The sequence below is a fragment of the Zeus faber genome, assembly GCF_960531495.2.
Source record: "Zeus faber genome assembly, chromosome: 15".
Taxonomy (NCBI): domain Eukaryota; kingdom Metazoa; phylum Chordata; class Actinopteri; order Zeiformes; family Zeidae; genus Zeus; species Zeus faber.
In genome coordinates, this window is record NC_137194.1 from 20559376 (window position 1) to 20582438 (window position 23063).

Consider the following 23063-nt stretch of genomic DNA (forward strand, 5'->3'; position numbering starts at 1 on the left):
AGAGGAGGGTCTCATGGAGACACCTGGTCAGAAGTAGGAAGACGGAGCGCCCTCACCTCCCACCTCCTACCTCCCACCCAGCCTTTCAATTGCACCCACTCCTCCAGCTCCGTTGGCTTTCTGTCTTTGATTGTGTGTGTGAACAACACCCATGCAGGTTGATGTGAGCAGGGCTGACTCTCTTCCAGTGCTTTACAGCCTGCTGTTCTCCATCCTTCCATCCCCTCTCTCTATTCACTCTGCCCTTCTTTTCCCCGCATCTCCCTTTCATGGCGGTGAGCGTGAGCAACGGAGGCTACCTGCTCTCACCTGGGGGCTCACACAGTTTCTGGTGCAAAAGTGGAAGAGAACAAATGTAGAGATGCGTTTTGAGTGCTTTCTGTTTACCTCATTATCAAGCACTCTCCCCCCGACTCCCAATGTCAAATTGACTTCCATTTTACCAGGTAATGTAGTTTTCGTGAAATGTTTTCTTTCTACTCACTCTCTACATGAGTGTGCATGAAGATTCTCTATTTTACACACACGACAAAAGACACAGGTACATTTCGACATGGTTATGAACATTCATGTACAGTGACATACACAGCATTATATTGCAGCATGTTAACAACCAAATAAATAGAGTAATGAACAGGCGAGGCATGGTACTCATTTAGTTTATGTCTTTTGGTATGAACATTTATGGGTTTAGGGTTATGACGATGAAGAACATCAACGAATATGGTAAAATTATGCGACGTGACATAAAACGCAAAGATGGCAAAGAAGATTGGGTTCGTGAAAGACTGCGTTTGATTTGATGAAATGTCACGGCCCTCGCTTCCACTGTCTTACACTGACGTCATTTTAAGTACACTCTACGCATGGAGGGCTGCTGCGTGGGTACGACCCGAAAAGTAACACTCACCGATCCACACCCTTTGCACCACAGTGAGAACTTTCTATTCCTCCATTCACCCATTCCTTCCTTCATTCATTCATGCAGTCATTTATTCATGATTTCTCATAAAAAGATTCACAAGTAGCTTTTATTTAGTGCATCCAATCACACACGCAGAGTTAAATAATTCATGTATTCATGAATTGAATGTTTATTCATTAATTATATTAGCATATGTAATCAAGCCTTTCCTTGTATAAGTACACTGCAGAACTAAAGTCAAGTGTTGGTCAAGTGTGAATCTCTCCGAAACCATTCGAAGGGTGACCTATTACTGCCTTTTTAACGAGCTGCCGTTTGAGCTGGCGTGTTGAAACAGCATTACACCAGAAGTCAACCAGGGCAGGACGAGCGTTGCTCACAGAGCGAGCTGGAATCCTCAATTCACCCCCAAACCCCCCCGGTTCCAGCGCTTGCAGGCACCGACACCCTCCCCACGTGTCCTTTTTATGGCCAATGTCAAACCCCAGTGTGAAGCATCTGGTGTCCCGCCGCCCGGCGCAGCGTCTCACACCCTCTACCTGGTGCAGGCGTGACCGACAGCTTTTCTCATCTTTATTAAATAGGGCTAATCTCTTCAGCCGCGCTAGTTTTTTACCCCCCGCATTCATTTTAACGCATCGTCGAGTGGCGTCGCACTGTTCTTTAACCCGCTTTATGGAGGCGTGCGCCCCGTTACGTACGGGCGTGAGCCCACGTTTGGCTGAGGGATTACCAGACGGTATCCTGCACGTAAACACAGGAAGTTGAAAGGTCGAGTTCACAGTGAACTTCTAATTAAAGTCTCAAGAGTCTGCTGGAAGTATTTTTCTATGTTTTTGGTTTTTTTTGTTGTTTTTTTTTTCCCTCTGCCTGATCCAGATTATCCAAAGTTGTGCCTTGGGGAAGGAGAGGCCAGAAGGTCGGACCGGGGCCTCTGGTCTGGTTGCCCCGAGACCGACGGGTCACATTCAGATGAGTTGGATGCTCGCGGCGGAGTTAATAATGACTCGGGCTGACAACCTGCACCAGCCCTCGGCCTCGTGTGGACCACCGCGAGAGGGCGAGCGATGAAAGACTCACAAGCGATTAGTTTGGAGCGAACAGATCTTTTGAAATGACTCGGGACTCCGGCCGAAGAGGCGTTTTCCAAGCACACACATCGTTCATAGACTTGGACTTCCCATTCCACCGGAATACATTATTTTGACGGAATAAAGTGATTTGCGTGGGAATTCCATTCGGCGCGTGGAGCTGAGCCGACTCCCTCCAGCTCTCCTCACGGCAACCGAGTCAAATAGACGGGGAATAAAATCTGAAAATCGAACAAGATTATTTTTTTTTTTTTTCTTCTTTTTACTGAGTCACTCAGAGACAAATCCTCCAAAAAGAGACAAACTTTTCCTCACGAGGGACGACGTCTTCTCCACTTGACCGAACAGCCAGCTCGCTAATGAGGCGGCGGGCGGGGATGTTTGTCTCGGCCGTTTTGTGTGTCAGCCGACGATCCAATTTGACAGGGAAAAACCAGTGAATCCGGTTTACCAGAAGCTCATATTACTCCCCCACATAGTGAAAGATAAACTACTCTCCTCTTGGTTTTTTTGGCATCATTACTCAGCATAACATTTTGCCCGACGCAGACGGTGACTCAGCCATTGAATGTGATGTATGTTCGCCGTGCTCATTGTGCCGCCGTCTCGCCGCGCAGGCTTTTTGTCCCCGCGCTGACGCAGTTATTGTGTTGATTTTCACTGATCTATTTATCTGTTTTACAGAGCTTTGTGCGTCATGATTTTTCTCCTGGCTTATTGGTTTTTCTTTTTTCTTTTTTTTGGTATGTTTGTTTGTTTGTTTGTTTGTTTGTTTGTTAGTTGATGTTTCTTTTTAAACGCCTTGAAGTGTTTTGTCCCTTTAGAGGCTCAGTCGTAACCAAGCATCTGCTGGGGATGTGATGCACAGCGAGGGCGCGCGCAGCGACAAATCACGTTCCAGCAGGATTTCAAATAAATGGAGCCTCATCTTACCCAGGGAGAAAAAGTTTGATAGATGTTAGATTGGTTATGTGTTTGTTTGTTTATTTGTTTTGTCTGACTAGAAACAGCAGTTGGTAATTAGAAGCAGCCATTGCCATAATGCCTTCATTTGATGACATTATTACAATGCGGAACACAAAAAAATCACCAAACAAAAGAAACCCCAGCCTTTTAAACGCTGCAAACTTCAACTTTTCCATTGCTGAAAGCGAAGCAGGTACTAAACACCAGGGTCCTGGTCGGCTCATTCGAGGATATTCTTCTATCGAACGCTCTTCTCGTTACGATTCATCGGTGGTTTTCAATGGAATTGCGCTCGGATTTTCCCGAACAGTCGCGTCTCGGTTGCACGTCGGGAGAGACGCGGCTGAGGTTCTTTCCACGTCATCGGTGCTCTCTCTCTCTTCCTCTCTCCTCTCTCCGCGAGGCGCCCGTGGCCTTTGGAAAAACGCACCTTCGGCGCCGTCGACTTTGAGCTGCGCGGCCTCTCTCTCTCTCTCACTCTCTCTCTCTCTCTCTCTCTCTCTCTCTCTCGCTCTCTCTCCGCATCGGGCCGTCCTCCTCCTTCATGTGCCGAGAGACAAAGCCCCGAGGCGAGGTCTCGACAAAACGTCGCCGTTATCCCCGTGTCAGCTCCCGCCCACACTTTGCCTCTCATTCATTTCACGGCCAGAGGGAGAGACCGAACACGTGGGTGAGAGAGAACGAGGGCGGGCGAGAGAACAATGGTCCTCTTCTCTTATGTGTCCAACCTTCCCCGTCCCCCCCGCACCACCCCTCTCTTCCGAGCCTCGTTAAAGTGGGCGCCGCTCTCATCCGCCCCGCGGCGCCGTGAAAAGAAGGAGACCAGGATGGGGAATTACGGCTTCAAAAGACTGCGAGGGGGGTTTGGCTGCATCGAGAGACACGAGCATGGCCACGCTCCCGTAGCTTTCCTCAAAGGTACGGCGTCGTCGATTCGGGCGAAGTTGAGGTTGCGCGGCGACTGTGAACGGAGACATCAGACCTGACCCCGAAAACAGATCTAATAAGGTGGCTTGTGGCGGCGGGGGGCGAGGGGGGTAGAGGAGGGACACAACAGCCGGCTTCCAAATAGGCGGCAAACAGCGGTGGCAATGTGGCCATTTAAATCCAGCTGTGAAGCCTGATTCATTTGCTCTTTAATGGCGATCATAAGTCATTGTGCCATTGTAATGTGCTCCACATTAACAGCGCGGGAGCTGGCTGCGGTGGATCAGCGCCTAATGCACTATAGCTACAGGCTAAGAGCGCTCATCAAATACTGCTCAGCTATTCCTCCCCTCGCCGACAATGATCATTTTTGTTTTTCTCTCTCCGTGCACTTTCAAAAGCAAAGTCGTGGCTGAACTTCCAAGGCCTGCGATAACACTCCCGCAGATTGTTTTGTTGTCTTCCGCCCCCCCCTCTCCCCCCGGACTCCACCGTTCCACATTTTGGCCCGTCAGAGGTTACCTTTCGCCCGTTATTGTGAGGCGGCACGGCGGTGGGGTCTGGGTCATCGGCGAGCGGCGGGCACCTGGAGACGCCAGTGAGGGGCTCCCCGTGGCCTCGGTGCCTGCAGGCCAGGCTCCATTTGCCCCGTGAAGGCATCTAGCATCCAGGAAGAGAAGCAGGGCAGGTCCGTTCCGTCAGGACCGACCATGGAGGATAACGATTATGTCAAAGTCAGGGTCCGATGCGAGCGTTGGCGTCAGAATTCAGTTTCCAAGACAGGACAAAATGGTCGACGAATTTCAATCCTTTTTTATAAGTGAGTGAGTAGATGACAGAGTAAATCGCTGCACCTGGATCAGTCGTTTTCCTTGGCGGAAGCTTCAACGGGGCAATCCGGATCGTTGTTGCCTCGGGAGTCCCAAATACATTGAGAGGGAATTGCAATATTTATCTCTCTTGATCTATATCTGTCTTGATCAATCCCTCCCTCCCTCCCCCTCTCTCTCTCTCTGTCGATCTCTCTCGCAATCTTCCCTCTTCCCTCGCACCCCAGCGTCCCAAACTTGAACCCTCAATAATTAGGCGTGAGGGCCCCAGCGTTAAGCGTGTCTAATATTGTCAAAGTCGCCTTCTTTCTCACTTCAGCACCCCCACCCCTCCTCGCACCTCTCCACCGCTCGCCTCCGCTCAGAGTTTTCTTTGCTCTCGATTCGACGCGGACACTCTTGTGAGAGCTGAGAGCCACGAGTGACAAAGTGTGACTGACAGGGGGGGTCTCTACCTTGGTGCAAATCCTCCATCCTTCATCCTGTTACCAATGTCTCAATACACACCCACCCACCCACACACACACACACACACACACACACTTTGACCACGCCGTCACCATCCCCACCAACCGCCCGCGGTTTAGCCGCTACCCCCCCAGGGTTGGAGATCCTCCCCCTCGCTCTCTCCACGCCTGTTTTTCCCGCCGCATGCGAGGATTAGCTAAAGCGATTATCAGGAGCTTTCGCAGTTTTGTGGAGATGAATCATGGTAATGCTACACAGCCAAGCGCGCCCCTCGCCTTTCTAAGCCCTTCCGCACTTGTTTGTGATTTCCGAAAAAAAGTCACGCCGCGCCAGTTGGCTCTGCGTCACTAAGCCAGGTGGAGGTGAGTCAACCGCCGCCAAGTTGGACACTTAACTCAGTCACGTGTCCGACAGCACAGACGCAGACGCACACAGAGCACCGACAACAATCAAAGGCCCGCGCCACGTCGCCGTTTTCACCCCGGAGTCGAAAGTTTTGGGAAGCTCTCTCTCCCGTTCCGGGCACTGTCCCTTTTTTATGTTTCAGCGCTTTGAATGCAACGCTCTAACCCTGTTATATTATTCACTTTTACTCGCTGAGGGGGAGCTATTGCACACCCTTTGGGGACAACCGCCTTTGGCAATTTTGACTTTTTCTACAATGCTGCACATCTCTGAAACCTGTTTGCCAGAGGGGAGTTTTGTTCCCACCCCTGTGAAAGGTTCCAACGTCGGCGGCGTTGCTCCGTGCAAACGTCCTCGCCGGTAACGCCCTTCGCGGTGGGAGCGGAATGCGAGGGGAGCCAAAGTTAAAATAAATCTGGAAATAAAACTGAATTCCGGCTTCCTCTGCCTCCCCCGTCCTTCTCTTGATCATTCTCGCCGACACTTTTCTGATTTCCTCTCTCCCTCCGATCACACGCTCGGCCTCCTCGTGCAGATGGCGCGCGATAATTGCGCAGGATCTTTACTGTTCTCCGCTCTGTCCTCAGAAGCTTGCCGCGTTTCTCTCCGCGGTCCGAAAGGCTCTGGAGGATGTTCTCATTAACAGGACTTGTCAGAGAAACCTGCTCACACTACTAATTTATTTCTCCCTGTACACAGCACGCGCACACACACACACACACACATGCAGTCAGCAGACCACACATTAAATACATGCATGCACGCACGCGCGCACACACATACAAACAGTCAGCAGACCACACACACGCGCACAAACACACGCACACACACACACACACATACAGTCAGCAGACCACACACACACATACACGCAGTCAGGAACAACTTAACTTATAAGTTCCTTTCCCACACACACATACACACCCACTTTTCGCTCTAAAGCCTAAGCACCTAAGTGCATGTTCACACACGCGCGCACACACACACACACACACACACACACACACACATATCAATGCACATAGCTTCCCAGGGACCTCCAGGGCCTACTCCTGCTAGACTGCACTACAATTAGCTGCAATGAAGGCTACTGTCACATCTTTGACAGGCTGACTAACAATATGTATGCAGCTGTTGCCAATGCCACTGTGTGTGTGTGTGTGTGTGTGTGTGTGTGTGTGTGTGTGTGTGTGTGTGTGTGTGTGTGTGTGTGTGTGTGTGTGTGTGTGTGTGTGTCTGTGTGTGTGTGTGTGTGTGTGTGTGTGTGTGTGTTTTGCTGGATGGTCAGCGGGGGCTGCTGGGGCTGATTCACCCTGTTTGTGTGTGTTTGTGTGTGCTCGTGTGGTACCTCTTGCCTCCAGTCTCCTCGAGCCGCTGTGATTGTCTCTTCGAGCCTCGTGTGTGTGTGTGTGTGTGTGTGTGTGTGTGTGTGTAGGTGTTACCTGATGAACTAATTGGCCTGTCATAGCAACGTGCACGTTATCAACAGTTGAAGTGAGGCGAAGTGACTACGCCTGCTTACACACGAGAGGTTTTATATTTATTTATTTATTATAAACGTATTTATATACATTTATTTTACAGGCAAACAGGTTTCTCCTCGCATTAGATGAGTGGGCATTTCATGCTTTATCTTGGAACAGACACACACACACACACATACACGCACAGACAAACAAGCACATCCAAACTATATCCTTGAGATATGCTGCGTCGGTGCCTACAGGCACTGAGGAACATCTATATGACAGTTTTGATATGTATTGGTCACCTCGATGCAAAGCCCACTGATTCTGCTGACAGTAGCGCTCAGTGATGGGGAAATGATATGCACACACACACACACACACACACACACACACACACACACACACACACACACACACACACAACAAACCCACATGTGTCCTTAAGGAGATTTTGTTAGTGATCGTCAGTGACTACTGCCTATCCCTTGGCTCAGACATGCAGCTATATATAGACACCATAGCCCTGCTGGAGGGATGCACACACTCAAACACACACACACACACACACACACACACACACACACACACACACACACACACACACACACACATGCACTCAGATACACACAGATACACGTGTGCGATACACTGAGATTAAATAAGAGACAGTTCAATAAAGGGGGGAATGAACCAATAAGTATTGCTTTTAGAAGGATCGTCCAACTGAACCTTGTCCCTTTTGCTCTTCTGTACCGCTCTTTTATTTTCTTGAAGCCCTGATTTGTCCGTTGGTTGAACTTTCGGCTGAGCTCCCTCCTTTGTGAAACTTCAGAATCATAATTGCATTTCCCAGCCACCCCGCCCCTGGAACTGGATTTTTGCAGTCTGATGTCTATCTTTCCGGGGGGGTGAAAGTCCTGATATACTGTAAGCCTCCAACATTGGGAAACCACAAGGTTTATCCACCGTACAGATGTCATAATTATACCTGCATGTTTTTCCCATGATGGGGGGGGGGGGGGGGGGGGGGGGGGGGGGCTCTGAAATTGAAAAATGCAAAACAAACAAACAAAGTTTTGATAGAGAGATTTTGATTAGATTTAAGAACTGCAGCCTCCGTTTCCTCCAGCAGCAGGGGGAAAAAGCAATTTAGTGTTGTGCGTTTCCTCGGGGAAGTTTGAGAAAACAATGTGAAAATGATTTTTTTTTTGTTTTTTTGTTTTTCATTTAAAATGGTTTTGGTTATTTATTTATTTATTTTTTGTTCCTTTCATTCGAAAAAACTTGCTCCGAGGCAAATATTGAAAAACTGTCTAAAACTTAAAACCTTTGACCCCCAGGACGTTTTTTTTATGTTTTGTTTTTTTTTGTTTCGTTTTTTTTATTCCTTTTTTATTATGTTTGTATGACAGAGTTTGCTGCAGTGCTGCTCCGCTCCTCCACGAGGGAAGAGAAAAGATGCAGCGGTTTGTAGAAAGGAAAAGGATGAAAACACACTCAGACACTGACGTTGGCATGTGTGTCCCAGACAAATAGCATTGGAAACTTTTGGTTTCTGGTGGGGAACAGATGAGGGGGCCCTGAAATTAGAATTTGGGCAAGCAAACCCAAATCCATTCAGGACTCAGCCGACCCGACACCCTTCCCAAAGTGACGAGGACACGCTGAAAAACAAGATGGATACAGTAGATGATCAATTGATGTATTGATCAATAGATTAATAGCTGGATAAGTTAATACAGGCTCGCAGACGTGGAAATTGTAATTCAGAAATAGCTGACTACTGATTGTCAATATTGACCAACAGAGTCGAGTATCCGACAGAGCCATCTAATAAAGGCAATACAAATGATACAATAAACAATAAACAATAAACCACTGTATCAACAATTCACATTTTGACAAAAATAGGAAACTGTGGAAGTTTGCATAATATATGTAAAAGCCTGGACAAGCACTGACAACTTCCGCCACACCAACACTTTACACACACGCACACTCACACACACACGCACACACACACACACACACACGCACGCACGCACGCACGCACGCACGCACGCATGCACACACAGACACACACACACACACACACACACACACACACACACACACACACACACACACACACACACACACACACACACACACACACACACCACCCCTGGTGCTCTCCTTTGCTGTTCTATCACTTTTCCCCTCTCTTCTGCGGTCAGATGCTATCTGATCTCTGGCTTGGAGCTTTCAGCTCCGCAGTGTAGTGTAAAGCGATACGGGGATATCTGCACCGAGGCCCCGGGGAGGGCCAACCTATACTGTAAGTATCAGATCCATCAGTGGATTTTGTACGCTATTGATCCACAGAATGCAACCAGAGGTTTCTTTCTATCTTTTTTTTCTTCCTCTCTCTCCCGTAACCGCAGAAAGTCAGGGTAAAAGGCCAAATTGAATGAAGTGGGAGTCAAGTGTTGAAATGAGAGGAGCATGGCGATATCGTCTGTGGTTTGCTGTGTAAATGTGGGGGTTTTTTTGTGTTGTCGTCCAATGTGCGTGTGCGTGTGTACATTATGTTTGTGTGTGTGTGTGTGTGTGTTGTGTAACTCCCCAAAGCAATGAAACCGGCTGTCCAACTTCCATACTCAGACAGATGAGCCGAGAAGAGACGGGTTCTCCAGAGTTTATGATATTCTGAATGCTGCTTTCAGCACAAAAAAAACAACCAAAAAGAAAAAACAGCACACACTATTATCACAAAAAAAAAAAAAAAAGTTCTGGTAAGTTTTTTTCTTGTGCGCGGAGGCTTTTCTCTGCTTGGAAGAGGCTTTAGTCCTCCTGATCCCTCTCTCTCTCTCTCTCTCTCTGCCTTCCGCCTAATCACCCCTAAAGCCGACTCTAATTGCCAAAAGACTCGTTTATTTTCTCGCTCTCTGTCTCCAGCTCTTTCTTTCTTTCTCTCTTCCTTTCTTTCATTCTTCCTTTCTTTATTTCCTTCTTCCCTTCTTTCTTTCCACCATTCTTTCTCACCCATCAATCCATTTTATTTCAGTCTCTGCACCAGGGCTTGTACCGGGACAAAAAAATTGGCATTTTTGGCCCAGGCGGCCGGGTTTGGGGGGCGGGACTGACAGTCTCCCAGTTCAAAATCTACTGCGGAGCTGCGCATCTGCTGAGCTCTGAGCCACGGCATCTGATACAGAGGGGGAGGGGTGGGGCCTAGTTAGAGTTGTGATTGTGCCAGTCCAGTGTCAGTATAGAAAATGAACCAATGGTCCCCTTCCCTTGCTTCGGTCGTTGGACAATTAAAAGTAAAAAATCCTATCGGCACCAAGGTCTGGGCATCTGCCCACCGGGAAAATGGCAGATTACCAGTCCACCCCTGCTCTGCACTAACATCCAAGAGGAAGAACAAAGATTGTCTGCATGCATAATGAAGTTCCCCCTTGGTTTTTCTCGGCGTTGTGGCTTGTGTTTTATTTTGTAACGTGTCTCTGATTTGGCTGACGCGAGTCAAAGAGCGGCGACACACACTGTGAGTGTTTGGAGCGCTGTCGCTAGCTCAGCCTCGGCTCGGCAGGAGAGAATGGATGGAGAGCGTTCAAGCGCTTCTGTGCTTGTTTAGAGGAATACTAATCTGTCATTAGAGAGATGCTGATTAGCCGAAAACAATCACCGCATTTGTGTGTGTGCGTGCGTGCGTGTGTGTCTGTGTGTGTGTGTGCATCTGTAGAGTATGTGCGCGTGTGTGTGAGTGTTTGTGCGCATGTAGGTGTGCGTGCGTGTGTGTCTATGCCAATGCATGCAAACAACGGTAAGATGTCCCTTGCAGGGATTATGAAGGTGCAATTTAACTTAATCACATGTCTGTTTGTCTGTTTACCTCTGTCTACCTTCCAATACTCCGTCGACGACGCTAGAAAGTGCACAAAATATTCCTGAGGTATTATAGCGTCCAAAGTAGAAAGTTCCAGGACTTGGCCTACGGAATGTTTTTCGCTGACATTTTGGGTTTTATTACCAGGAAAAAGTAAAGTGGTGTAGTGGAGTGTATCTGCGTTCAACCAAACAAAAGAGAGAGTAAAGCTGCTTAATTTTACATAAGACGCCTCTGGCCAAGCGTATCCAGAACACTGTATCCTCCTCGACTCGCTGTGTGGTACACTGTCCGGCGCTAGAATTAATATTCTCTGCGCTAAAAATAACCCTTTGGAAAAGAAGCAAGGGCCAAAAAACGAAGAAGATGCGCGAAAATATATATATTTTTTTACGGGATATACCACTCCTTTCTTGATGTTTTCCCGGAAGTTTTCTGTCGCCGGGTATCATCAGACCAAAACTTTACGGCCAGACCATGCCACCAACACATACAGTACGTTGCTTGCACAGTCTATAATTAAAGTCACTCGTAACTATTTTGCCGGTGGCAACCCTGTGTAAGTAGGAAAGATTCTTTCTCAGTTAATTAACTAAGAGTTGTTTGTCCGCTCCTAATGGTCTACGCTTGTCAAGTGGAACAGGAATGTCCATCCCCCCTCATTCCTCCAAAGTCCCATAAATATTAAACACATACAATCAGGTTGGTATTGATAGTCAAGACACATCGTGCTAAATCTCACAAATGTCCTTGATTATTTAAACCGATGCTCTCTGCCGAGAGTAGGTGTTGTCAATGCAGAACGTTAAAGAAAAGTATTCTATCTATGTCGCTTGAAAGGAAGTTAAAAACGCAAGCCTTTTAGACCAGTTTTATTTCATCCAGAATTCACTTGTTATAAGTTTGACATGATTATAAGTTCTCCGCCAGGCGATGCGGTTTAAAATGAAACATGAAAGTTCAGCGGCGGGGTTAGAGTTTGAATGCTTTGACGCCATCCCTCTGTGTCGACTTCACTCAACTGCCAGAGTATTTCAAACCTGCAATACAGAAAATTAGCACGTTTTATCGGTATGGGACTAAGGCGACTCCTTGATACCTATGTGACACGCACAACCCTCCTCCGTCACACCAACGATGCTCCAACCTCCTAACCACATAGGTTGCATAGGTTTCGAAATGACAGCCAAGCCAAACGAAAAATGTTTCAATCTAAATATTGTTTGGCCGTTCAATGGCAGGGTCTTCCAAAATATCACACATTGAGATGTCGAGCGCCGCTCCGATTGAGAAACCGCATCCCCTGCCAAAGTGTCAAACCCTTATCGGTGCGCTCAGGCTACTTCTGTCGTACCTTGAGCGTCAGCGCAAGAAAGGAGGTTGCAATAAATATCACCCCAAATGTTTCCCCACCCACACATTTTCTATAGTTGTAAGTGTCATAGGAATCCAAAATAGCTCACTTAAAAGCGAGTCCGCATCCCAAAGCCCCTCTCCGTCATCGCCCGCTCTTTCAGTCCGGATAAGATAATGGCCTCATGTTTTGGGACAAATTGTACGAGATGTTTGATTATTTGCATTATGCCGTGTCGCTGTATTGGACGTCTGATGACGTCTCCATCCCAATAACTTCATTGGTAACAGTCATTAACTTTGTCCGTCATCATCAAGTCGGCAGTTAGGGTTGCATCAAATAATTATTATGACCCTCCGGGGGAGGGCTTCTCAACATTGGGTCTTCCTTCAAGAATCCGGCGGAATCCCAAATGAAGTTAAACATTACCTTTATTTCATTTTCAACACAGCTACTATCTCCAAACAGTAGTATGGGCAGGCCCGGAGGTTTGGACTTCATCGCAAACAACAAATTTGTCAGAATCTACAAATAAAATCGTAACAAATGTGGTCCGTGGCCTAATGCGTTTCAAATTGAGGACCTTTGCTGTAAATGCAGTATGTTGAGGATTACTGCTCTCGGGCACATGTGACGATTTCAAGAGCAATAAGGACCCAAGCCCTGCCTCATAAAAGCTGGATTTGATGTATATACAAAAAATGATTACTGCTGATTTCCTGCCTTGGAGTCAGATTCACAAGTAGCAGCGAGCAGCTTCGCACCGTGTCGGGCGTGGTTTTCCCCTGCAATCCAGTCTTTTTCCTCCGTCCGCCGTCCGACTCCGGGCTGCCTTGATTAGACCACGTACTCCCCGCTCTAATCAGCAGCCATACACCCCCCCCCCCTCTCTCTCCATCCCTCACCACCGACCACTTTATCCTTCCCCCCTGTTTCTAGCCCTCCTTCTCTCCCTCCATCTGTCCATCTGTCCCCATCTCATGGGAGTCCGGCCCAATTAACCTGTTTAAACAGCCATCTGAGGATCCCTTCCGTTCCAATGTGTCCGTGTGAGAAAGAGCCAGTGCACTCTCTGATTAGCCAGCATCCAGTTGCCGAAAATGGATGAAGAGCAGTGTAACCCACAGCTTCCGCACGAAATATACAACTAGCATTGGACTATTTAATACGCCGTGACACCAGAATACCTTTGTAGAGGCAAGTTTTCTCAGTGATTTTCATGACTCCCATCTGCGTCCTTTCCTTCCATCTCCATCTTTCCTCCGTCCCTCTCTCTCTCTCTCTCTCTCTCTCTCTCTCACCTTACTTTTCAACACCCTCTTTTTGGCGTCACCACTCTGTCCTCTATTGTATCCTTTCTTCTCTTTTTTTTTTTTCTCTCGCCGCTCCCATTTTAACACTTGTCAACTGCATTGTGTCAGCTCGGTCGGAGAGTGAGGAAGGAGCTTCGGTGCATTATTACTATTCCCTGCTGTCCCTGCTGAAGGAAAATACGATTGTTAATCCCTATTTTGAAGGGCTTATAAAAAGTAAGTGAGGGAGTCAAAAGATCTGCCTTGTGTATATACTCAACAATAAGTACACTTGAACTTATTTTCAGGTGTTGATAAACGAGATGTGAAAGTAAACATTGACCTCACTCAAGGGGGACCACATTTTGAAAACCCCGAACGTGTAGAGAAAGTGCCCCCGTAATGCACAGTGCTTTTTTTGTTTCGCTCAAAAAAGGTGACGGCGAGGCACGGGGACACGCCGCGCAGTGACCTATAGGAAGCGCCGACTCTACACCCACACACACAACACATGCACACACACACACGCACGCACACGCACGCACACGCACGCACACCCCTGAAGGCACACAATTGACAGCGAGCGATGGTGGCATCTTCGTGCACCCTCTTTTCCTCCTGCCTAATTAATACATGTAAGCGCTGAAAACAAGTTGTGGCGGACCAGGGGGCGTGGTCAAGCACTGGCTGCCGACGAAAGCGCGGCTCCCTTTCCCGGAGACGGAGAGTCTTTCTTGCCACGGTGCGCCAACATGCCGAGAGTTTTTAATGGACAGGGATATTATAATGAAAAATAATGAGGATGATTTTGGGCGCAAGAAGAACGGCATTGTGCTGTCTGCCCTGGTCGGCTGACGAGCCCGTGCGCTCCTCTTCAGGAACCGCAGACCTTGGCAGTGATAACTCGGTGGCGTTTTCATACTATGATGTCGTCCTTTGACACAGCCAAGAAATAAGGGATCTGGGCCGTCTGCGAGGCACGTCGGGGTTCTCGGCGTTATCTTTCAGATCAATGCAGAGCCTCGGCCTTCGGCTTTACAAAACCTGTGTATGGAACCGGGGCTGTTGAGCTCCACTGTGGCGATGGGAGCTGATCTTTTATAATCACTGCTACTGTGTGTTGGTGTGGAGGTGGAGCTCTGTTTGTGCGTGTGTGTGCATGTGTGTGTGCAGAGTGGAGGTATTTTTGGCACTGTCTTCTCCCCTAATTGGTCCAAGCGAGGGATCCTCTGGGTATTTCCAAATGGATGCTTGGCCTGTCACTCTATTGGTTCACAGCTATTGGAGCAGTTAGTTCGGCTTGTCGACGCAGAGACAAGCAGCTAATCATACAAATCAATACGTCGCGTATGCACGCACGCACACACACACACACACACACACACACACACACACATCTGCACACACATGCACACACACACAAGTCCACACGCACAACCTCACTTTCTTTACTCTCTAATTCATGCGTTTGACATTGCCGATAAGAGTTTTTCAAACTGTACCACACTGTGGAAGTCTGCATAATCACAAGCGCTTCCACACACAACCCAAGAGCACACACACTATGGGACGTGCAAACACACAGGCTGTGAGATATTAAATATGCCCCCCTCCTCCCCACCCCCCGTTCGAGACCACAGCCCGCAGACCTCCGCCTTCCATGACCGCAGCATTGCTGCACTGCTGGCAACGTGCCCAGCGTGGAGACAATGACTGGAAAAGAGAGAGGGAGGGAGAGAGAGAGAGATAAAGAGAGAGAGAGAGAGAGAGAGAGAGAGAAAGAGAGAGAGAGAGAGATGACGAGCCACCTGCAGCTTGTTATATCCTCCCATTTGACTGGTCCACAGATATGAGCAGTTTACCGTGACAATAAAGCCGGTTTGGAGTTAGATTTTCTACTTCCTGTTTTGTTAATATAATCAGGCCGCTGTCCAAATTTATATTTGCAGCGCACATGTTTGCCAAATGTTATATTTGTTGTTGTCGTCCCCCATCCATCTATCTATCTATCCATCCACACACCCACCCACCCAGCAAGCATTATCTTTTCTCACAGAGGCTGCAAAACATTAGGATGGAGGGAGTAGGCAAAGGATTAGAGCGAAAAAGTAGAGGAGGTAGGGATAAACCAAACCAAGCTTTTTCCCTTCTTTTTTTTTTTTTTTTTTCGAATATTTCCTCATACAAAGAGAGGTAAAAAAAAAAAGATGTGGTACAGCTGAAGCTTTTCTACCTCTCTGGTTGTCTTAAACCACCCATTTCCCCGCTATCTCCGACTGTCTAGGATCCGACGCTTGTTCTTTCTCAGCGCCTGCCACCGTACGCCAACACCGCAAGTGGTTGTTTTTTTTTGGAGGTTTTAATGGATTCGAGTGTCTTTCTGGATGTCTGTTGTCAGAGAGGTTAGCCAAAAACCTTGCGCAGGCCCTTAAAAAGCCTCGGGGCTCAGTGAAGCGGAACTAAAAAGTTGTGTTTCCCCCGTGCGGTGGAGGTCTGATTTGGCGGGTTGCTCTGGGGGTACATAGGATAAGGGAAAGCGATGGAGGGTAGGCGGGATTGAGCCGCGGTCTTTGGCATGATGTTCCCTCATGAGTTGCCGTCTAGACGTTATAATCCCTTATGCCAAGTTCGGACTACATGAATCCGGCCTGATTTTCACGCTCCCCTACAGGTGTTTTGGAGATTGCCGTGCAAAGCCCCAGATCAGAGGGAAGTCATGGCGCGCTCCCGTGAGCGCCGAGCGCCGTGGGGTGTACCGCTCACAAGGCGATCCGACTGCTCGCCCATCGCTAGATTCCTTATCTCGAGATTTGTGTCCATGGCATTAGAGAGATGTCTGCGCTTCATAATTCAAAGGTTTTGGGAGATGGTTTTGGACTTGTGGTCGAGAATCGCAGACCACCGAGATCAGCAGCGCATCGAGACACAGCAGTTTCCGCCCACCAGAGTCCTTATCTTTGTGTATTTACTGTTTATTGTTTTATAATCAGTGATAGTGAGGTTGCTATGGTAAGAGCATTTTATTTTATTTTTTCATATTTTTACGCTCGTTTGCAGCTCGTTAGCCACACTTAAAGCCAGTAGGGCGTGTAGCTCACTATATGGCAAGCAGACTCCAGTGACTCAGGTTAAATCAGTTAATTCAGTCCCTGCTCATACAACCTAATGGGCTTTTACACTGCGTCCGTTTAATGATTATGCTTAATTAGTGAAGCTAGATGTAGACATCGGTCTTTATGGGATGGCGGAAGGTGATTTTTTTTTCAGAGAACGAGTGCTTATTGAATTGCCGTAACCCCTATCGTTAACATTGATCAAGTAGAACTCTTCGCTACGGGTCATTAGAGGTCACATCACTTAAAACCATTTATTCTTCAAGTAAAACACACACTGTATGGCTTCACTGTGTGTGTGTGTGTGTGTGTGTGTGGGGGGGTGAAAAAAGCCTGTGTTCCTATGACTCCCTCGTTCTCTATTACATCTTCTTCTTTCTCTCCCTCTCCTTATCCACAGTGAAGTTTAACAACTGCCTCGGGAAAGAGGGTGTGGTCTTCACGAGCAGCGACCCCGCCTTCGGCGTGCGGGCAGACGGCTCCATCGTTGCCCGGCGAGACGGGGCCGGCTTGAGCGAGCCGGTCCAGTTCAAAGTGACGGCCAGCGGTCCGCACGCACACGTCTGGGAGACCGTGGTGCAACTGGCGCTCATCGACCCCCCGGTGGCCCGGGAGGAAGACAACGAGGTGAGGAACGCAAAAAGTCGGATGCATGCAAACAGCGGTTTCGGCGGGATTCACGGACCTAGAGGTTTCCCGCGACCGAGTTCCACCGCTCTCCGCCGGAATAGGGAATAGCGCCCCGCGGCCCCCCCGGCTCTCCCAAGCAACCTCTGGCGGGCGTCCGCGGGGGCGGGGGGGCGGGCGGCGGAGCGGCGGCCGCAGCCTCGGCTCCGCCGTGCTCATTAGCGCGGCGCTGCACACGTCTGATCTGATAGCTGCTATCTGCTGCACCGCTAATCACATCGAGTAACGGCGGCAACACGTGGCCACAGGCTCAGCTCAGCTCCAGAGGAGTCGCGCAGGAGAACCACTGAGAGCACACGAGCGTAGATACCAACCTGCACCTGCACCCATGGAGTACCACAATATACAGCACTTATTTGATTAAGCTATAGAGAACGAGAACTATACATATAGATTTGATTTCGCGCCCTCTCTTGTCCTGGGGACACAAATACGCTTTTGCAGTTCGAGCGCTTGTTTCAAAAGAGGCATTTTCAGAATTTTTACGGCAGACGGCAAAACACGCAGTACGAACTACTTGTACGTCAGCATAGGTTAGGCTTAAGGGAATTACTATTCTAAAAGGTTGTTTAGTAAACTCAATTGAATGTGGCCTCTTCGGCCTTCCTTTGTGTTTTTCGATCTTCATTTTATTGATAACACTGGGGTTGTCTGTCATCAAGAGCTTTCAAACGATGTGTAAAACGAATGTTCTCCCCGTGTGATGGCCCTTCCTGCGCCAAATTTTGCCTCACATTCCCACACACACACACACACACACACACACACACACACACACACACACACACACACATGCATTCATGTGTTAGTATCTCCCCCACACTGTTCTTCAAGCTTGGCAGTATCCACCCCTAAAGCCCCGAAACTTCTACAGGACGGCGTATCGGTGCAGGGCTTGGCTTGGCTGGTGAAGCAGGCGGTCTGCGTTTAATATTTCTGTTTAGATGGAGGAATAGAACAGAATGTGTATTTTTCCAAAGGGAAATAAAAATGCGGGCGCAGCCAGTTTGTGCTCTTTCGCTCCTCTTTGTCATTCAGCTGTTTAGGGAACTCTTAGTTTTAATGAGTAAAAGATCCGTGATGCTGGCTGATTATGTGTTTTCTGCAAAACCACTCTCTGCAGTTTAATCTCCCAAATGTTGTCAAGAGAGCGACGTACCTAGCGTTTAAAGCGAATGTCAATACCGACTCAATAAACGGAGTAAAAGATGCGCTGAGGACCCGGTGACATTTATTTTTCGGGGTCAGTGTGTTTGTATTCGGGGGGGCTGGGGTATTTTTTAACCGAGGTTCTGATCTTACTCCCATGCTGCAGTGGGGGTGTGCATGTAGCCCAGTCTTAATAAAGTCTGTGGCCATTTTGTTTTGTCCTTTGTCCTCAAATTTAGGGAATTTAGGCACCGGTGGTGAAACTTGTTGACAGAGGATTGTGGTAGTCCAGAGTAATTAGATGTTGGAGCTCTGTTTAACTTCAGTTTGGGTTGGGTAAGAAATAACAAAATAAATACCTTTTTTTTTACCTTTTTTCTCTGTAGCAACAGCACAGAACAGAACATAACAAGCTATAATAGAATATTACTACTACTAATATATATAGTATTTCTATAGTATAGTAGTATACATATGGTAGTTCATTTCTGTTTATTCCTTATTCAAGCAACATTTTTATCGTATAATCGGAGTAACCAAAAAGTCACTCCGAACAACTTGCACTGCGCATAAAGTTTAACAATTCAGTAATGATAGGGCTTTCAAAGCCCTATCATTACTGAATTGTTGTTTAGGCTTTGTTTTAATTCCAATATTGTTACAATAATTGTTGGTTTTCTTACCATATTTATTTCCATATTTAGACCAATAAAATGCAATTTCTTTACTCATATTAATCTACTGTTGCATGTGTAATACATGTGTACATTTGGGTGCCAGTCATGCATTTCCTCTTATACGTAGCTTATTTAGAGAGGGAGAGAGAGAACATTCTGTGTACATGATATCCCGCAGCAATCCTTGTTTCAAAAAAAATACTTAAACTGGCCATTTGCATCGCCATCTGCAGTGATTTAACTGTAGGCATTTAAGGAACTGAGTTGAAAGGACATTAAATAAAAGATAGATCGAAGTTCAGAATCCAAAATCCAAATACGGTTGGATTACCTCAACATGCATGGAGCTGATGTGACGGAGATGATGTGATGGAGATGATGTGATGGAGATGATGTGACGGAGCTGATTTGCTGGAGATGGTGTTCAGCCTTAAGCAGCAAGACACAGCAGAGCGGTCAGAATGTGAATGAGAATGAGAATGACTTTGTACTAGGAATTTGTCATGGTCATTATTGGTGGGTGTCTGCCAACAATTAGCATTAAAAAAACATACTTTTTTTGGACACTGAGAAAAAAAAAAATAATAATAATTGTAAAATAAAGAGAATGGAAAATAAATTAAAAATCAAATATGTAAAATATACAGAATATACAATGTGATTTGATGCACAGGATAAGTTATTGGTATGGGTATAAATATATGTACGTATATACAGTATACGTATAAATTATGTTCATAACTAATTACATGTATTTAGTAGGTTGTTAGTAGGTTGTTGTTGCTAGGTTGTACAGTGTTATTGCACGTATATTATTGCACACGTATTTGATGAGTGGGGGGATTCACAATTTACAATATTTATTGAAACAATCAGGTAGGTGAGGGGAGGGGGTAAAAAAAAAAAAAAAAAAAAAAGTAGGGCGTTGGAAGCACAATGTGATGTTTCATTATGGAAATGGCGCTTTGTGGCGCGCTCTGTTGAATAATAACTTCCAGATGTCTGGGTAGCCAGGGGCTGGCTGATATCAAAGCATGCAGGGTTTGGGGAGAGTGCAGCGAGCAGGGGAAGAGCCGGGACCCCGGCCAGCTGGCTGGGGCCGATGGCACCGGGGGCCGGGGGGCCGCATCCATTTCACACTCACTGACTCCTGTTCACATAGCTTCAGTGTGTGTGTGTGTGTGTGTGTGTGTGTGTGTGTGTGTGTGTGTGTGTGTGTGTGTGTGTGTGTGTGTGTGTGTGTGTGTGTGTGTGTGTGTGTGTGTGTGTGCGAGAATGTGCCTGGTATTCCATGTTATTTATTAGGGGTCCAGCACAAAGTGCGTTTTGTCTAATAACTTCTGACCCGCTGGTCGTAGAAATGAAATTCTTCCATCCATGGATTCCTTGGGTGATGTCGAGTCTATTACGCATAGTGCCACTTGCGTCGTGATCGATTTTCCCCCATTTTGAATTTTGTCCAAAATGTTTTTTGCCTTACTCCTCCTACAGCTATGGTCCAATGTTCATCAGACTTGGCCCACAGAATGTCTGTACTGCCCCGAATGCAATTTCCCCAGTGGACATTTGCTACGCCCCGTAGTTTAGCCACAATTCATTTTTGAAGTTTACTAAAAATGTCCGGGCGGGGCCTATTTGACATGCTCTCCCATAAATCATCAATGCATTGTGCTATCAGTCGTCCTATCAATTTGGTAGATATGCGCAGGATATGACTCTGAGGCACCGTGAAAAATCTGGCGTACTTTGGTTAATAGGTGGTATTATGGCAGTCATATATCTTTCAATGGCGATATCTCATTCAGCGTCCATTTGCGTTGTGATTTTGTGCCATTTCGGTTTTTTGTCTTTTTTTGTAACTCCTCCTACAAATTTGGACCCAAAATAGACAGAATGGCCACCATCAACCAATCAAATCGCGTCATCATGATGAATCCATACATTAGGGCGGAGCTTAGTGCCATCTTCTTGACCATTTGGCCATGACTTTACACTGCTTTATGTAGAAAAAAAAAATCCCTGGATTCCTTAAATGGCCATTTTGTCTTAATTTTGTCTTCAATTGATCCCATTGTTGCCATTGGGGCAATTGCTGCAACTAACCTGAATCCCGTGCATTGCAGCCTGCAGCTATATTTGTTTTATTATTATTTTTATGGGGGATTATGTAGGATCAAGTAGGAATTATTTCAATACCAGGCTGGCTTTCATTGCTCCATATGCTGGGTGTGTGGTAGTGTCAGGTTAAGAGAATTAAGCATATGGAATTTAAGGACTATACATTGTGTGTGTGCTGAGGGAACAATAGGGTGTGTGTGTGTGTGTGTGTGTGTGTGTGTGTGTGTGTGTGTGTGTGTGTGTGTGTGTCTGTGTGTGTGCGTGCGTGCGTGTGCGTGTGTGTGGGGGGGCTAAAGGGAACGAATACACGCTGGAATCCTCCAGACATTATTAATCTGTTGTTCTAAAATTTGACTGCTGTCCTCTTCCTCTTCTTCCTCCTCCTCCTCCTCCTCCTCCTCCTCCTCCTCCTCCTCCCGACCGCCATCTCTTATCTTTTGACAGATGGCTTTTTGTGGTTTTGAATAGAATGTAGATCTCTCTCTCGCTCTCTCTTTTTCAAATGTTCGTATCAGTCGTTCGCAATTTGCTTCGGCGTCTGGAGAATTGGATCGTAAACTGTTTTTCTTTCTCCTTCTCTTGTTCTTACCTTATGTGTTTCTTTTTTTTGTTTGTTTTTTTGCTCTCCCTTTTCTCTTACTGTACACACTTACAATGGACTTGGGCATGTACACACCAAACAAGCGGAGGGAGAGAGAGAGAGAGAGAGAGAGAGAGAGAGGATTAGCCTTTGTCCAGTATTGCTCAACCACCATTGCTGGAGAAACGCCTCTCTCTCTCTCTCTCTCTCTCTCTCTCTCTCTCCCTCCGCCCTCAGGAACTTGGTATTAGCTGTTAGCATGCTCAGATGAAAGTATCTGGAGCAGCACTTATTCAGGGGATGGGGTCACATCTGCTTCTGATTACAGCTTTCCAAATGCAGCCCCCCCCCCCCCCCCCCCCACACACACACACCTTGACCCCAGGAAGTGCGACATGCACTCCCCCCCCCTCTCTGAAAAAAAGAGAACAGAACACACTTGTTCGGGCCTATAGCTCACATCTGTTCGGATCCCAGACCCGGTTTGCCTCCGATGCCATGCACAGGTGCCGGGTTCTCTTTGCTCGGGGAAGAGCTTGTTCTCCCGAACATGAGCATATGGAGATGATTGCGCTCATGTGTGAGCGAACGTGGAACACAGCGCACGAGTGAAGCGTGCCAACATGTGTGTTCAGGGCGGCTACACCGCGCCTGGTAGCCCGCCTGGTGCGTCGGAGTAGGATTCAGTGAGCAAGAACCTTCCGGACCGTGAGGATGTGAGCAAGCTGCCGAGGCCCCGAAGGACCAACAATGAGTGCTTTGGTCCGTTTCAGGAGCTCTGGCTCCCCTTAAGGTAGACGCTGGGAACTGCATGAGACAGTGGCTCTCAACCTTTTTTATATCAAGGGCCCTCAATTTGATACACATTAGGCCACGGACCCCATTTGATAAGATTTCGTCTCTGTGACCCCAAACTGTGAAGATTTAATTGTTAGATGTGATTTAATCCAAAGGTGTCTATGCTATAGTTTAGGAGATAACAGTGCAACTGATCAAAATGTTTTTTGCTTTGATCAAAGACACATGGTAAATTAATTTTTCTTGTATATATATTTTTTATATATATATTATATATATTTTATCTATATATATTATATTTTTCTCATATATATTATATATATTTTTTATAAATTTTATATAT

At 47.0% G+C, this 23063-nt stretch overlaps 1 protein-coding gene across 1 annotated transcript in view; it reads left to right on the top strand.

The window, feature by feature from the left end:
* Positions 1-23063, top strand: part of LOC307241247 (cadherin-4-like) — a gene marked incomplete at both ends in the record, with an annotated part of 250920 nt that overhangs the window by 158927 nt on the left and 68930 nt on the right. The window contains one exon of the mRNA XM_080015287.1: positions 17112-17338. Within this exon, the coding sequence (XP_079871413.1) occupies positions 17112-17338 (227 nt within the window). The remainder of the gene's footprint in view (positions 1-17111; positions 17339-23063) is intronic.